General features: G+C 48.2%; 2 protein-coding genes across 2 annotated transcripts; both read right to left on the bottom strand.

Annotated features, from left to right (window-relative positions):
• Nucleotides 1-6556: 6556 nt before the first annotated feature.
• Nucleotides 6557-8432, bottom strand: LOC109769621 (autophagy-related protein 18a-like). The gene is made up of 5 exons (XM_073506871.1): nucleotides 8102-8432; nucleotides 7735-8048; nucleotides 7171-7402; nucleotides 6916-7045; nucleotides 6557-6644 (listed from the first exon to the last, which is right to left on the bottom strand). Exons 1-5 carry the CDS (start codon nucleotides 8430-8432, stop codon nucleotides 6557-6559), a joined length of 1095 nt encoding a protein of 364 aa, XP_073362972.1.
• Nucleotides 8433-12652: 4220 nt separating this feature from the next.
• On the bottom strand, nucleotides 12653-15967 carry LOC141041954 (autophagy-related protein 18d-like). Its single transcript, XM_073509531.1, has 5 exons — nucleotides 15509-15967; nucleotides 15242-15403; nucleotides 13323-13566; nucleotides 13083-13215; nucleotides 12653-12880 (listed from the first exon to the last, which is right to left on the bottom strand). The coding sequence occupies exons 1-5, from the start codon at nucleotides 15965-15967 to the stop codon at nucleotides 12799-12801; spliced, it is 1080 nt and encodes a 359-aa protein (XP_073365632.1). The 3' UTR covers nucleotides 12653-12798.
• Between the last annotated feature and the right edge of the window lie 2 nt (nucleotides 15968-15969).

The following is a 15969-nucleotide window of genomic DNA, read 5'->3' as shown; positions in this document are numbered from 1 at the left end:
GATGGTTGGAGCTCATTAAGGATTATGATATGAGATTGCATTATCACCCAGGAAAGGCTAACGTAGTAGCAGACGCGTTGAGCCGCAAGAGTCATGTCAACACCCTCATGACAGGAGAGTTACCTCAGGAGTTAGCCGAGGACCTTCGCGAACTATGTTTGGAAATAGTCCCCAGAGGCTATTTAGCGACACTGGAGATTCAGTCTACCTTGATGGAAAGGATCAGAGAAGCTCAGAAGACAGACAAGGAGATTGAAGAGATAAAGGAGAATATGAGCAAAGGAAAAGCCAAAGGATTTCGTGAGGACGAGCACGATACCTTATGGTTTGAGGACCGCGTGTATGTGCCAAAAGATCCGGAGATCAGGAAGTTGATTTTGCAAGAAGCCCATGATTCACCGTACTCGATTCACCCAGGAAATACCAAGATGTATTTGGATCTGAAGAATACTTTCTGGTGGACCGGAATGAAGAAGGATATTGCAGAGTATGTAGCAGTTTGTGATGTATGTCAGAGAGTGAAGGCAGAGCATCAGAAGCCAGCAGGATTGCTACAACCATTGCCGATACCCGAATGGAAGTGGGATAAAATAGGCATGGATTTTATCACAGGATTACCCAGGACTCGTTCAGGCTATGACTCAATATGGGTTGTAGTCGACCGTTTGACGAAAGTGGCCCATTTCATTCCAGTGAAGACCACTTACACCAGTGCTAAGTTGGCAAAGATATACATGGCCAGGATCGTATGTTTGCATGGAGTTCCGAGGACCATTGTATCAGACAGAGGAACCCAATTTACCTCGAAGTTTTGGAAGCAGTTACATGAAACATTGGGAACCAGGCTAGAATTTAGTACAGCTTTTCACCCACAGACAGATGGACAGACCGAGAGAGTCAACCAGATTTTGGAGGACATGTTGAGAGCTTGTGCACTAGATTATGGATCTAGTTGGGACGACAATTTGCCATATGCGGAGTTTTCTTATAACAACAGTTATCAAACCAGTTTGAAGATGGCCCCTTTCGAAGCTTTGTACGGAAGGAGGTGTAGAACACCGTTGTTATGGGACGAAGTTGGAGACCGTCAGTTGTTTGGACCAGATTTGATTAAGGAGTCTGAACAGAAAGTGAGGTTGATTCGCGATAGGCTCAAGGTAGCCCAGTCCAGGCAGAAGAGATATGTTGATTCTAAACGAAAGGAGACAGTTCACGAAGTCGGAGACAGAGTTTATCTTCGAGTATCACCACTTCGAGGAGTGAAGCGCTTTGGAGTTAAGGGAAAGTTAGCGCCCCGTTATATCGGACCATACAAAGTTTTGGAACGTATGGGAGAAGTTGCCTACAAGCTGGAATTGCCTGAAGGATTGTCTGGAGTCCATGATGTATTTCACGTTTCCCAGTTGAAGAAGTGCCACGCCGAGATGGCTGAGATACTACTGAGAGATACTGTGCCGCTGGAAGCGATTCAGCTGGAAAGTGATTTGACCTATGAGGAGAAACCAGTTAAGATTCTTGAGTATGCCAGCCGAGTTACCCGCAGTAAGGTTATCAAGTTTTGCAAAGTCCAGTGGAGTCACCACACGGAAGATGAAGCCACCTGGGAGCGAGAGGAAGATCTACGGAAGGACCACTCCCACCTATTTTCTAGCCAACTCGAATCTCGAGGGCGAGATTCATCTTAAGGGGGGTAGGTTTGTAACATCCCAAATTTTTAATTTGGTATGTTATACATAGATCATCATTGCATATCATATTTTATTGCATTTCGACAAATCCTCGATAAATCCTAAGCAACTCAAGGACCCTCGGAGAGAGTTGGGGATTTTCTCGAATTTTCATATTTGATTTTCATCAAATAATAAAAACGAGGATTTTGGTTTTAATTATTTTTCTCTCCGGAAAAATATTTCATTAAAAATAAATGAGAGGAGAAAATATGACTTCTCCAAAAAAATTGAAATATTGGAGGAAAAGTGATAAAATCATTTATTGGATTTTATTCGGATTTTATTTGCATTAAAAAAATATTGCACGTTTTCAAAATTTATTTTTGTGTCAAAAAAATGTTTACCCTGTTCTAAATATTCTAACTAGACGGGGAAAATTTGTTTTATCTTTTTTGGATATTTATTTATTTTTCTACGAATTTTTCAGCGGAACGTTTAAAAAAAAATTGCGCCGCGCCCGACCGGGCCGAGGCCCAGCCGAGCCGCCGGCCCACCCCGCGTCTCCTCCCCGCGTACGCCAGCGCCGCCGCCGCGCCGTGTCCGGCTCGAGCACGGGAGCCCCGCCGCCTTGCCCCCTCCTCCAAGCACCACCCCCCTCCTTTATAAACCCTGCCGCCGCCCCTCCCTCTCACCCCGCCGCCGCCCCGCACCTGCACCCCGCCGCCGGAGCCGAAGCTCAAGGCCGCCGCCGCTCGCCAAGCCCCGCCGCCGGAGCCGCCCCTCGCCGCCCCCGAGCACCCCGAGCCCCGCCGCACCCCGCCGCCCTCGCCGGAGCCAGCCGGAGCCCCGCCGGAGCCCTGCCCCGACGAGGTACACCTCGCCGTCGTTTGCCGGTTTTGTTTTAAAAAACCCGTTGTTTAAAAAAAACCCTAGATCGGTTTATTTCTTCGGTTTTGTTATTTTGTGAACGTTCACCGACCCGTTTGATTTAACGAACGCGTTCGTCGGATTTTCTCTGTTAACGAACGTCCGTTCTTTAACCGTTCGTCCGTTTTTCTTTTTCGTCGGATTTTTCCTGATTATCTCAGATCTCGATTTCTGATCGGATCTTCATTTTTGTTTAACTTTTCGCTCGTTTATCGGAATCAGGCGATTCAAGCGCCTAGAGTTTCGTCTCGAAATTCTCTTTCCGTTTAACCTACTCAAACAAGTTTTTGCTACTGTAAAATTTGACCTAGATCCAGATTAGTAAACGAAGCTTGTTTCTTTCGTCGTTTGACTTTCGTTGCTTCGTTCGAGTTGATTCTTTTTGCAAACCGGAGTTCTTAAGTTGAACTTTCTGGTTGGATCTTTCATTCGAGTTTTACCTGTGCATTAGATGAGTACTTATTGTTTGCTTGTTTGTTTGCGATAGAGTACCCGGAGTGTGCCGCTTGTTACTTCGAATCACTAGGTTTCGCGGATCATCAGCAAGGCAAGTAACACTTTGATCATACCTCTTTACTACCCAGTTTTATTGCATTTAGACCAATCCTCAAACATTGCATGATTAGGATCTAATTAAATTGTGGGTATTGGGAAGTAGTTGAGGTAGTACCTATTCACTTTTCTTTTATCAAACCCTTGGGAGTTACTTCTACGTTTGCTATTATATTGCCCTGCTATGCTCGTAGACGTGGATTGGGTTTGAGTGATATTCATGACAGATGTGAGATTATTAATAATGGTTTACTTAAGGTGGCAACTAAAACTCACATATGGGTGGATTGAGGCACCTGGAGAATCCAGTGTTGTCTGTTTGTATAAGGACCGCCACCCAGGCTCAAAGGGATCATAAGATTATTCATGCTAGAGACTTCCGTGTGCAGCCACAAGCTATTATGGGCTCTAGCATAGTTGAGTAGGTTACATGATCTCTTGAAGAGGTGGGCTAGCAGATGTAGGGGAAAGTAGGTGTAACTGTCCACCCAGAGTAAAGAGTGATTGTTCCTGAAAGGCTGTGTCTCGGTCATCCGTTTCTCAAACATCATGTAGTGCGAGAATCAAGCGGAGGCGATCGAGTCTTGTGGGGAAAAGTGCGCAAACCTCTGCAGAGTATACAAACTAATCATGGTTAGCCGTGTCCCCGGTTATGGACAATTTGAGTATCTAGTACCTGGATTATCATTTGAATCTCATCACCATGTTACTTTTAATTAATTTTGTTGGGTTAATGATGATTTTTTTTATTGGGATTGAGATGCTGTCAACCATCTCAATGTTTAACAACCACCATGATAGTTAAATAAAATTTATTCCTTTGCAGTAGGGAAAAATTGGCTTTCTGCAAAAACTTTAACCATAGAGCTTTCCACCAGCCATATATGCATGTAGCATAGCATTATTATTGTTCATCACTCTCTATGTGTTACATTGCCAGCATATTCCATGTGCTGACCCGTTTTCGGGCTGCAACGTTTCATGTTGCAGACTTTTCAGACGACGAGTAAGGTGCCTTAGGTCGTGGTCTTATACTCAGTGATGCCGCTGGAGTTGATGGACTCACTTATCTTCCAAGTCTTCCGCTGTTATCGTATTTAGATGGCCTTAAGCCATATTTATCATACTTATTCTCCTTGGAGATATTCGTTGTAATAAGTGTGTGATTGCTACTCTGTTATAAATCCTCCATTTGTACTGTGCGTGTCAGCATTACTGATCCAGGGATGACACTGGTGCACAACAGCACAGACTATTTGAGGTCTGGTCGCTACAGCCGGAAGGGTTATCGGAACCACCGGAGAAGTAATGGGCCTTATTGGGCCCAGGGGAGAGAGAGGGGCTGCCAAGGGCTGGCCCCGCGCCCCCCCATGGGCCTAGTCCGAATTGGACTAGGGGGAGGGGCGGCGCCCCCTCCTTCCTTCTCTTTCCCCCTCCTTCCTTCTTCTCCTAGTAGGACTAGGAAAGGGGGGAGTCCTACTCCTACTAGGAGGAGGATTCCTCCCCCCTTGGCGCGCCTATGAGGGCCGGCCGGCCTCCCCCTTGCTCCTTTATATACAGGGGCAGGGGGCACCCTAGAACACACAAGTTGATAGTTGTCTTAGCCATGTGCGGTGCCCCCCTCCACAGATTTTCACCTCGGTCATATCGTTGTAGTGCTTAGGCGAAGCCCTGCGTCGGTAACTTCATCATCACCGTCATCACGCCGTCGTGCTGACGAAACTCTCCCTCCGCCTCAGCTGGATCAAGAGTACGAGGGACGTCACCGAGCTGAACGTGTGCAGATCGCGGAGGTGTCGGACGTTCGGTACTTGATCGGTTGGATCGCGAAGACGTTCGACTACTTCAACTGCGTTACTTAACGCTTCCGCTTTCGGTCTACGAGGGTACGTGGACACACTCTCCCGCTCGTTGCTATGCATCACATAGATAGATCTTGATCGTAGGTATAAAATTTGAAATACTGCGTTCCCCAACAGATGATTGGTGCTTTCATACCCTCCTAACCCTCTTTGCAAGCATTTTTGCAGGATATTGATGTGTGAAAGATTCGCTGTTTTTTTCCTTTTAGTAATCACTATTTACTATGGTCTACTTTTTATCCTCCGATCCAAAAAAGTGTCATGGCCAAGTTCTTTGGTCAAGAACTATCTTCAGTTTTTTTTATTTTGGCCTGGTTGAATTTAAGTGGATGCAATAAAAGAATTGAATTGGATCCAAGCCAAGCTAGCATTTTGGGCTTAATGGTGCCACTAGCCGATCCCTGGCTCCCAACTCGATCAGTGTCTTTGAGTTTGATTATTCAACATTCGATTTGATTGTATTGTTAACAATTCTAAAAAATATATTACTTTTTGACATGATAAAAAATATGTTGTCTCTGAAACTTTTATAGCGTTGAAAACCTTAACTAGTTTTGTGGCAAACTATGATAGAAAATCCTACTCCTTTATAGAATTTTTGTGTAAACTGTGTGCTAAAATTTTCATCGCTTGTTTCAGTTTTTTTTTTCATTTCCTTTCTTCTTAAAGGGTAACACCACTGCCACTAATTCATTCTTTTTTAGAAAATTTCATTATTTTGATTTTTTTAGTTTTATATGTGGAAACTTTTACTATGAAAATTTCACTTTTTGTGTAAGTACACATGCAATATTATACAATATGTATGCAAATTATACTATAGTGTGAAAAATGCACTATTAAATTTTTGTTCTTTGCATATTAAGAAAAGTGCAATCTGATTCACTCATTCTTTGAAAAACTTCTTTTTTTGCAAAAAATCCACAATTATGTGTAAACTGTGTCATTTCTTCTTTCAGTTTTTTTTAATTTCTTTCTTCTTAACGGGTAATACCAATGCCACCAACTCCTTTTCGTTCTTGGATTAGAATACTATATTATTATTTATTTTATAGTTTTTATTTCTTTTTTAATGAGTACTACCAATGCTTCCAATTCCACTATTATATTTTTATTCCTGCATATATTTTTAAAAAGCACATATATGTGTAGTGTATTGTGTGCAAAATTTCTCATTGTCTATTTTCGTTTTTCTCTTCGTTTTCTTACTTCTTAAATAACACTAAATTCATTGGTGGGGTGCGCGTTTTGATGTATTCAGACCCCTAGTGATGTATGCAAGCAGTGTCAGACCCCTAGGCGGGCTGCTTTTGCCCTCGCCGGTGGCTAGCCAGTTGTCAAAAAGAAGTGACCGGCCCAAATTTTAATTTCAACCCCTGGCCACTTCTTTAATTAAGCATTAGAAACAAGCACCGATGCTTAAGCCAAAACTGATTTACTTTTGCAAACACCTCTCTAAGCCATTGCATTGTACACATCGTGTATATATATAAAGGTGAACTGGCTAAGCCTCCTACTGGACTGGGATATTTCTCTCTTGCTGTCTCACTCCTTGATCTTCTTAATGAATCTCTCGTGCTCCAGCTCCTTCATCTCGCCCGCGTTCACGGGGTCAAAACGGCACCGGTAGAAGCTGCACGCACGAACCATTGCAGTGACAAAAAAAAGACCAGTTCACGGATCATGCCAACATTCTGTTCTACGCCACTATATAATTCCTCTATTCCTAAATATAAGTCATTTTAAAGATTTCAATATGGACCACACGCGAAGTAAAATAAATGAAGCTATACTCTAACATATATCTATATACACCCGTATGTAGTTTGTATTGAAATCTCTAGAAGGCCTTAAATTTAGAAACGAAGGGAGTATAAGAAAAGAAAAGGAGGGGACATACGCACCTTCCGTCCGTGCCGGCGATGAGGATGGTGTTGGGGTGGTGCCGCCAGAACTCCACCGTGTAGTCGACGCCTTCACGGAGCCGGACCTGAGCCAGCGACCACTCCGAGCTGAAGTAGCTCGGCAAGTAACCTGCACAAGATGCATGCAGAAAGCACTTTTAACAAATTACCACATTGGCTCGTCAGTTCTTGCATGAAGGTGCGTTAAATAGGTAGGTTCTTGCAGCCTTGTAGGAGAACCGGCCGGCGTTGCACCTTTCAAGAATGATAGCGACGATCCCTGCTTGGCTGTTGCCGGTGCCGCTGCCGCTGCCGGTGGTGTTACCGGCATGTTATCGCTGTCGTCGCCGCCGCCCTCGGTCGCCTTGTTGACGCTAGCGACCGGGAAAACGTGCACCGTCCCCTTGTCGCTGGAGACGGCCAGCCATTGGGATTCCAGCGAGAAGGCGACGCAGTGGATGTCTGCTCTGTCAATACCTCTCCTTAGCTGCATGTAGGCAAGTCAAGAACACGACCGAACATGAAAATCGATGTATATGAAATGAAAGTCTAACGTCTTACATTTCGGCATTTCGGGACGGAGGGAGTATGTATATGAAATGAAAGAGGCAAAACGACTCGTATGAATATGAAATGAAAGAGGCAAAACGACGGAGGGAGTAGGTATATGAAATGTAAGGGGCAAAATCGATGTATATGAAATGAAAGAGGCAAAACGACTCGTATGCAACAGATTTGAAAATCTTGTACCACAAAGGTAGATTTTCAAGGAAAAAAAACTTAAACAGATGCGTAGCGAGAAGTAGAAGCGTTGGATACCTCTTGCACCATGGTGCCGTCGTCGGTGCTGAAGATGCGCACGAGCGTGCCCTTGGAGCCGGCCGTGGCGAGCAGCCGGCCGTCGCGGGAGAGCGCGATGCACGACAGGCTCGACGCGTGCGCGCGCACGTCGACGCTGCCGAGCTGGCCGCTCCGGCAGACCTGCACCGCGCCCTTCTCCGGCCGCGGCAGGGCGTACATGAACGTCGCCGCTCGGCGGTCAACCGCCAGCGCGCACAGCCCCAGCGGGTTCGGGCCCGTCGCGACCAGCTCCGAGTTCTTGATGTGGCCCTGACGACCAGCATCGCCATCTTCTGGCCGGCGATGAGCGCACGGTCCCCGAGAAGGCGGATCCCGCCCACGACACCGAGGCCGGGGGTCTTGTCCGAGCTGATGCGTATCGCCTTCTTGCTCTCGTCAAAAAAGTAGATCGCCTCGTGCTCGGCGCCGCCCGTCTCCCGGGTCACGACGGCCAGGCGCGACCACGTGAGCATCTCGGCGGAGGTCACCTCGGCGCCGTCCGAGACGTCGGCGATGGACTTGTAGCGGACGCGCTCGACCGACTCGTCGCAGGAGAAGACGTGGAACCCGGTGGCCGTGGACGCGACGAAGTGGGAGGCACCGCTGCTGAAGGCGACGTGGACGATCGGGGAGTCGGCTTCGGCGCTGGCCGCGGGGGACGACGACGAAGACACCATTGTCGATCAATTGAAGTCGAAACCTAGCTACGTGATGAATCGATCAGCACGGCGGCGACGACGTATGTACGCTGCGCACCCTAGCTCGGGTCGATGGCTCGATCGACGCGTCCGTGACCGTGATTTAAGCCGCTCGTACGGAATTTGGTAACCATAACTACGTTTAACCGACCGTGACAAGTTTTGCATGTTTGGTCCCGCAGAAATAAAAAAAAAACTTTGCATGGTTGGAGCCGGACTCTGTAACTTGCAGCGCACACGTAAGCAGACTACAACTGTCGACGAAATCCACCCCGTATGAAAATTCAAATTTTTTTTTTTGTGAAATTGTGGAGCCTCCGTTCTAAAATATATGACGTTTTGATAGGCTCACAGGTCAACATTTTGTCACCTATTCCGCTACGTGCAGCCCGGCTAAGGACAAGCTTCTATGCGGATGATGCTGCCCTATTTGTTAACCCTTGCCCCTCTGAATTGGGGGGCCTGAGGCGTATCTTGACAAGATTTGGGGAAATTTCGGGTCTAAAAGTGAATGAGGCAAAGAGTGTCATATACCCAATACAATGCCACAATCTCGATGTTCAGGGCCTAACCCAAGGTTTCGGAGGGGTGCATGGTGTTCTTCCTTGCAACTATCTGGCACTACCACTCTCCTTCCGCAAGTTGAGACGCATTGATCTGCAACCGTTGCTGGACAAAGGGGCTGCCAGATTGAGGGCATGGAAAGGAAAGCTGCTTCAGAGGACCGGCCGTTTATCTTTGATCAATTCTATCCTTACAAACATGGTAACATATTTTTTGATGATTTTTGCTCCGTACAAATGGTTTGTTAAAAAGCTTGACAAGATGAAAACGAATTTCCTATGGAACGCCGATGAGGAGGCTCATGGTGGGAAGTGCTTGGTAAATTGGAAACGCATCTGTGCACCCAAGGCTGTCGGTGGACTTGGCATCAAAGATCTTACCGCCTTCAGCAGAGCACTGAGATTTAGGTGGCCTTGGTTCGAATGGGATAACCAAGATAGGCTGTGGAAAGGGACACCAACTCCGTGTGATATTCCTGACTTGCAGCTCTTCAAAGGTTGCACAAAAGTCTCCATCGGCGACGGCTCACGAGCCCTTTTCTGGACTCATCGATGGATGGATGGAGCTGCTCCAATGGAGGTGGCGCCCCTGCTGTTTCGCCTTGCTCGTCACAAACGGACCACTGTTGCGGATGCTCTCCACGATGGGAAATGGATGATGGGCTTGCAGCAGCTGAACTCAGCCGACCAGCTTCGCTCCTTTGCCCTTCTTTGGCACAAGGTCCAGCAAGTTCAACTCAGTGGCACCACCGATGTGATTAGTTGGACCCTCACTGCTAATGAAATGTACTCTGCCAAATCGGCGTATGAGCAGCACTTCATCACGCACCTCCCAATGCCTCGCCTGTTAAGCATATGGAAGACCCGAAGCGAATCAACAATAAAATCCTTTATCTGGACTTTGCTTCAAAACAGACATTGGACGACTCATAGGCTGCTTAGAAGAGGATGGGATCATCAAGATGTTTGCTGTGCTTGCGATCAGATCATTGAATCGGCTGGTCATCTTATCTTGAGATCCTCCTATGCCAAGACGGTATGGCACGGAATGGCATCCAAGTACCCCAAGGCGGCGGCAGTTGCACGGAATGGCAACCTCGATTAATGATTGGTGGGACAAAACATTCCTGCTCAGGCGAAAAGGGGAGGTGATAGATGAATGTGTGGCAGCGACTTATGTGGCCTGGAACATTTGAAACGAAAGGAACAAACGCATCTTTCAGAACGAGCAGAAGTTAGCTGAGGGTGTCTGCTTGCTCATTAGGGATGATTTAGGCCTCCTTATGGAGGCCAGGGAGTAGTCTTGTGAGGCATGTACAGCCGGGCTGTTTTGTGCAGCACCGGACCCCTTTCTTTTGAGTTTCTTGCTGAGGCTTTCTCAGATTGTACAGTTTGCCCTCTACTTAAATGAAAAGGCAGAGCACCTGTCGTTCCGGTAAAAAAAAACTAAAACACCTTATATTTTGAAATAGATAAAGTAGACATTAGGGGTGCTGCTAATTAGCAGCTAGCTGCATCACGACATGAGAGATCCCGAGTTCCCGACGGTCATCGGCAACAAAATTACGACGATGTTAAGGACGACGAGATTGCACGGGGTAACGGACATATAATGTGCACCCCGACAACCTTAGGAGAAGGCTTTATCTGAGCACTTCAACGCCCCAACTTGAACTTGGCTAGCAGATTAAAATGGCGGTAGTGCACTGATGAGCAACAAAAGGCAGAGAAAAGACAGAACGCGGCAAAGCGGAGGCATTAACGACACATGAAGGTGGAAACTGTGATGCGGTAGGCTCCATGAGCGTCACGCCGTAGGACTAGTGGTTGCACCTTGGTGCTTTTTTTTTAGAAGAAGAGGATGACCCCCGGCCTCTGCATCTGGGAGATGCATGTGGCCACTTTATTGATTATTCTCAAGGACCTTACAAAGTATTACAACAATATGTCTGACTCCGCCATCTTGGCAACATAGGCCGCTACTCCTATTTAAATGATGAAGGCGTGCTAGCTGGGCCACTACCCAGACCACTCATCTAAGCCTAACATCAAAATGATGAAGGGGTGCTAGCTGGGCCACTACCCAGACCACTCACCTAAGCCTAACATCAAAAGCCGGAAGCCCCAGCCGAGCCACATACCGGGTCTGGGGTACAAACCGGTCCGACGCACTCGTGTGTCGTCGCCGCCATCTTCCACAGGTCCGTCTTCAGAGCAAATATTGAGGCTTCTACCTTGTCTGGCCACTCAGCCATCGACGTCACCACGACACCAGACAACTTCGTCCTCCTGCGCGAGTCCATCATCACACATCGAACGCCGAATCTCCATGCGCCACGCCGCCGAGATACGCCGCCATCAATGAGTAGGATGAAGCACCGCTCCGCCGAGTCCGGCAGGGCTGCTGAAGACCAAGCACCGTGGAAGGAGGACTCCGAGGCTGAGCACATAGGCGGCAGAGCGCCAACGCACCGCCACCAGACGAACTCCGACCACGCCACCAACCGCCGCCAAGCAACCAAAGCATCACATCCACCCCAAGCTCACCACGAACGACACCCCCAAGAAGGTGACGACGCCCGGAGCGCCGCTGTCGCTCGATCTGGCAAGGATTTGGGCTTTCGCCTGGCATACGAGCTGGATGGAAGGAAGAGGGGAAGGCGGCAACCTAGACGGCGCCTACAAGAAGGGTACGGCGCCCTCGGGAGTCGCCGCCGTCGTGGCCAGCACTGCTGGCCTCGGATTTCTCCGGAGCCACCTCCCACCTCCAGCCGCCAAACAGGTACAACTCCGGCGACAAAGGCCGCCCAAAGCAGGACCATCGGAGGCAGCCTTGGTTGAAGTAGACGGAGGCCTTCAGATCTGGATCGGGCGCCGCCGAGACGCCCGCACCACAGCCGCCCCGGCATCCCATCCGCCGCCCGCAGCCGACGCAGCCAGAACCATGGTGACAGAGATCCAGGAGGCAGGAGGGGGGGACCGCAACCCCACCCAAACTCGTCGGGCAGAAACCACCAGGCCGCAGCCCCGGGGCCTGCCGACGACGCTCCCGCGGCCGCCACCCGCCGGAGGCGCAACCTCAGATCCGTCACACTCCGCCTGCACCACGCCACAGGGAGCCGAGCCTCCCCGCCCGCCATTCCCGGCCCAGCGTCCGATCTACGCCGCCGGAAATCGAACGCGTCCGCGCCGCGCCTTGTGCGCCCTCGCCACGCCGTCGGCTACCCTCGCCGGTGCGCGTACCCGCGCGAGCGCCGCGCCGAGTTCCCGCCCGAACGAACGGCCCGCGCTACCCCTGCTCGAGCTGGAGGAGGGAAGGGCCCCGCCGCCGCCGAGCCGCGCGGGCTTCGCCCGGCGACGTCCGCCGGCGGCGGCGAGGGGAGGAGGGGCCTGCGCTGGCGGCGGCTAGGGTTCGCTCCCGGGCCGCCCGAGGGAGCGACCTGGACCTTGGTGCTGTATAATTCTTTTTTTCTTTTCGAATTATGCGGGTGAGTTGCATGTACTCACTCCGTCCGAAAAAATTTGTCCCAAACTTATCCCTTAAATGGATGTATTTAGCATCAAGTTAGTACTGGATACATTCATTTAAGCGACAAGCTTTTCCGGACGGAGGGAGTATATTCATTAAAAACAAAGATGATCAAAATGTCAAAGAAGTCATGATTCATACAACACCATAGAGGTATTCTACCTAGAAAAATCTAGACATCATCAACTTGAAAGTATATTGGCTTCCAACTGGACCTAAAGAAGTGTCTTGCTGCCTTGCGTCCCTAATCCCTTCACAGGTCCATGAAGTTCTCGTGGTACACCCCCGGCACCATGTCGCCTCCTTTCACCGGGTCGAACTCACAGTGGTAGAACCTGCACGCACACCATGACAGTCGTTGTCAGCATGTAACGTTATGCTATCATCTCAGAAACTTCTAAACAAAATGGATAAAGAAGTGGGAGGTAAGCTCGCGCGAGCGTGTGATACAGCATGCCACATGTGTGTGTGTGACAACATGTTGCACACGTGTGTCAATATAACATTGAGAGAGTGATTTTAGCTTCTTCAACGCACCGTTTGTCCATGCAGACGATGGTAATGGTGTTGGGGTGTCTCTGGTCGAACGCCACCGAGCACTTGGTCCAGGCGTTAGGGATCCGGAACTGAGCAAACGACCACTTTGAACTGAAATACGTCGGCAGGTAGCCTGTGTGTTCATGAGGAGTGAAGTGTTAAGTTAAGATTCCGATCGAGTAAAAAAATGTAGAGAAAAACGTTAATTTTACCAGTTAACATGTAGGAATATTCACCGACCTTTCAAGAATGACATTCGTGATGAGCTCTGGTTGGTTGTTGCAGGTGTAGGAAAAGATGGTACTGGTGGTGCCGCCAGAAGATCATCGCCGGCATGGTCATCCTCAGGCGTCAAGCTTGTAAGGTTGAAGTCGTCAATGCTGAAGACGTGCACCGTTGCCTTGTCGCTGGATACCGCCAGCCATTTGGAGTCTGGGGAGAAGGCAATGCAGTGAATGTCTGCTCCGTCGGTGCCTCTCCTTAGCTACAACAAGTGTGTCAAGAACACCACCATGTGAACGAGATGAAATTCCAATGTATTACAGTTCTAAATGTAACTAGATGATATCCGAATGTGCTGTCGGAATAAGTTGCAATATATTTCAGTGAAATTCGATTATATGGAGCATTATTATTTGGAACTGGACGTGTTAATGATTTTACTTTATTTATAATGATTGTATATCTTAAAATATTTATTGAATAGAAGTAGCATAATATAATAGATTTAGGTGGATCACTTATTTAGTTCTATACACTATATAGTGTGCCGATAGCTTTAAATATAAGTCGTTGGATATGCCCATCCAATAGTCAAGAGATGGCAAATCCGAGCATTATTATCATATGTTGGATAAAGCTTTGAACCCATAGGATTCTGCCACGTGATCTTCTAATTGAACCCCCAACTCCCACCATCTCATGTGTTCTAAAAGCATCTATCCACATGCTTATCTGACACTCTAATAAAAATGGATTAAAACAATCTGGATTCTAAAGAGGTAAAAATCAAGTTGGATCTTGTCCAATACAATTTTGGAAAAGAAAATACATATTTAGATGTATTTTTCATACTTTATATATAGTATATTATAGGATTTCAGTTGGTACTAGCCCGAAAATCCGCATCTGAGCCCGGGCTCAGATGCTCCCGCTCAGATGCGGATTTTCAGGCTAGGAGAAGGCCAATTTGGCTCCCGGGCTCAGCAGCACCCGCTCCGACGAAAAAAATCAAAATAAATACTAGAAAAATTCAAAAAAATCCAAAAAAAATTGTGTGGTATATAATTTGATGTGTGAGGTTTGCTGCAAATTTCAACTCGTTTGGACATTTGAGCAGCTCTCTGCAAAAAAGACAAAATCGGGGTCTGTAAAAAAGTTTATTTTTCACGAACTGTTTTGACCCGATTTGTCTTCTTTGCCGAGAGCTGCTCAGATATCCAAATGAGTTGAAATTTGGAGCGGACCTCACGCATCAAATTATCTGCCACAAAAAAAAATCATACTAGCCTTCTATGTAAAATTAATGATTGATACGACAAAATATAAATGGGGGATTTCTCACCAAAAGCATGCTAGAACGACATGTGTGTATGTGTTGCGCTTACGATCAAGCAAGTAAAATTCATAAAATTATTTCTTTGGAAAGAAAACCCAAATTTTAGAAAAACTTCTTAGTGAGATTAGGACATGTTTCATAAACAGTTTGTCTAATTCATATCTAGATGTTATTTAAGGATGTCACATCTAAGCTCCCACAAATATATAATGCAACAACAAGAAATAGAAAAAAAAAACTAAAAAGAAAAAATAGACCACAAATAAAGTGTACATCAGCTTAGATGTGACGTAACTATGTCACATCTAGATGTGTCCTAGACAGACCTTTTCATAAAATTACGACATGTGTGTATGTGTTTGATTATTATTAATCCTTTCTTAGGATTATTACTGTTACTAATTCCGAGATTTTTTTCTAGATTAACTATTGGAAAAACTTCTTAGTAAGAAGTACGAATACACATGTATGGAGTAGTGAATCTGTCTTTTCAAATTGCCATTTCAAAGTTTCAGGATCAAAGTTTGAGGTCAAAATTGCAGAGTAGGCAGTAGTTCAGGATCGAAAAGAAGACAAGCTTTGAGACATAAGTAGTACATACCTCTTGCAGCTTGGTGCCGTCGGCGGTGCTGAAGATGCGCAGGAGTGTGCCCCGGGAGCCAGCGGTGGCGAGCAGCCGTCCGTCGCGGGACAGCGCGAGGCACGCCACGCCCGAGCCGTGCGCGCGCACGCTGACGCTGCCGGCCCTGCCGCGCCGGCGGACCTGCACCGACCCCGCCTCCGGCAGCGGCAGGGCGTAGACGAGCGTCGCAGGCCCATTCGGCTCCTCCATCGCGCACAGCCCTAGCGGGTTCGGCCCCGTCGTCACCTCTTTCTCCCAGTGGACGCCGTCGAACAGCGTGGCCGTCCCCTCGCCGGCGACGAGCATGTGGTCGCCCCGCAGGCGGAAGCCGCCGACGGCGCCGCACGGGCTCCTGACGGTGTTGGTCCTGGCGTCCTTGGGCTTGCACATGCCGTTCCAGAAGTCGATGACGTGGTCGTCGACGGCGCCGCTGACGTCGTTGGGCCTCCGCGTGGCGACGGCCAGCTGAGACCGCGTGAGAAGCTGGGCAGAGGTCACATTGAAATTGAACGTGCAGCCGTCGGAGCCGAGCCGGCGCATGACACGCTCGAGAGGGTGGCAGGAAAATACATAGAAGCCGGTCGCTGTGGCCGCGACAAAGTGTGTGCCGTGCTGGTTGAAGGCGACGTGGACGAGCGGATCGGGAGCGGGGACTAGGACTGCTCCGTCGTCCGCCAGCTCGGAGGAAGACAACGTAGACGCCATCG

This window comes from Aegilops tauschii, chromosome 2 (genome assembly GCF_002575655.3).
Source record: "Aegilops tauschii subsp. strangulata cultivar AL8/78 chromosome 2, Aet v6.0, whole genome shotgun sequence".
NCBI classification, from domain to species: Eukaryota; Viridiplantae; Streptophyta; class Magnoliopsida; order Poales; family Poaceae; genus Aegilops; species Aegilops tauschii.
Note: the sequence above shows the minus strand (reverse complement) of the source record. Positions and strands in the feature narration are given on the sequence as shown.

Coding starts and splice junctions, on each gene's coding strand:
- LOC109769621 (XM_073506871.1), bottom strand. CDS start 8,432: ATGGTGTCTTCGTCGTCGTCCCCCGCGGCCAGCGCCGAAGCCGACTCC. Junction 7,046..7,170: donor GTCGCTATCATTCTTGAAAG/GTGCAACGCCGG, acceptor CATCTTGTGCAG/GTTACTTGCCGAGCTACTTC. Junction 6,645..6,915: donor ATCGCCGGCACGGACGGAAG/GTGCGTATGTCC, acceptor TCGTGCGTGCAG/CTTCTACCGGTGCCGTTTTG.
- LOC141041954 (XM_073509531.1), bottom strand. CDS start 15,967: ATGGCGTCTACGTTGTCTTCCTCCGAGCTGGCGGACGACGGAGCAGTC. Junction 15,404..15,508: donor GCGTCCACTGGGAGAAAGAG/GTGACGACGGGG, acceptor GGGTCGGTGCAG/GTCCGCCGGCGCGGCAGGGC. Junction 13,567..15,241: donor ACGGCACCAAGCTGCAAGAG/GTATGTACTACT, acceptor CACTTGTTGTAG/CTAAGGAGAGGCACCGACGG.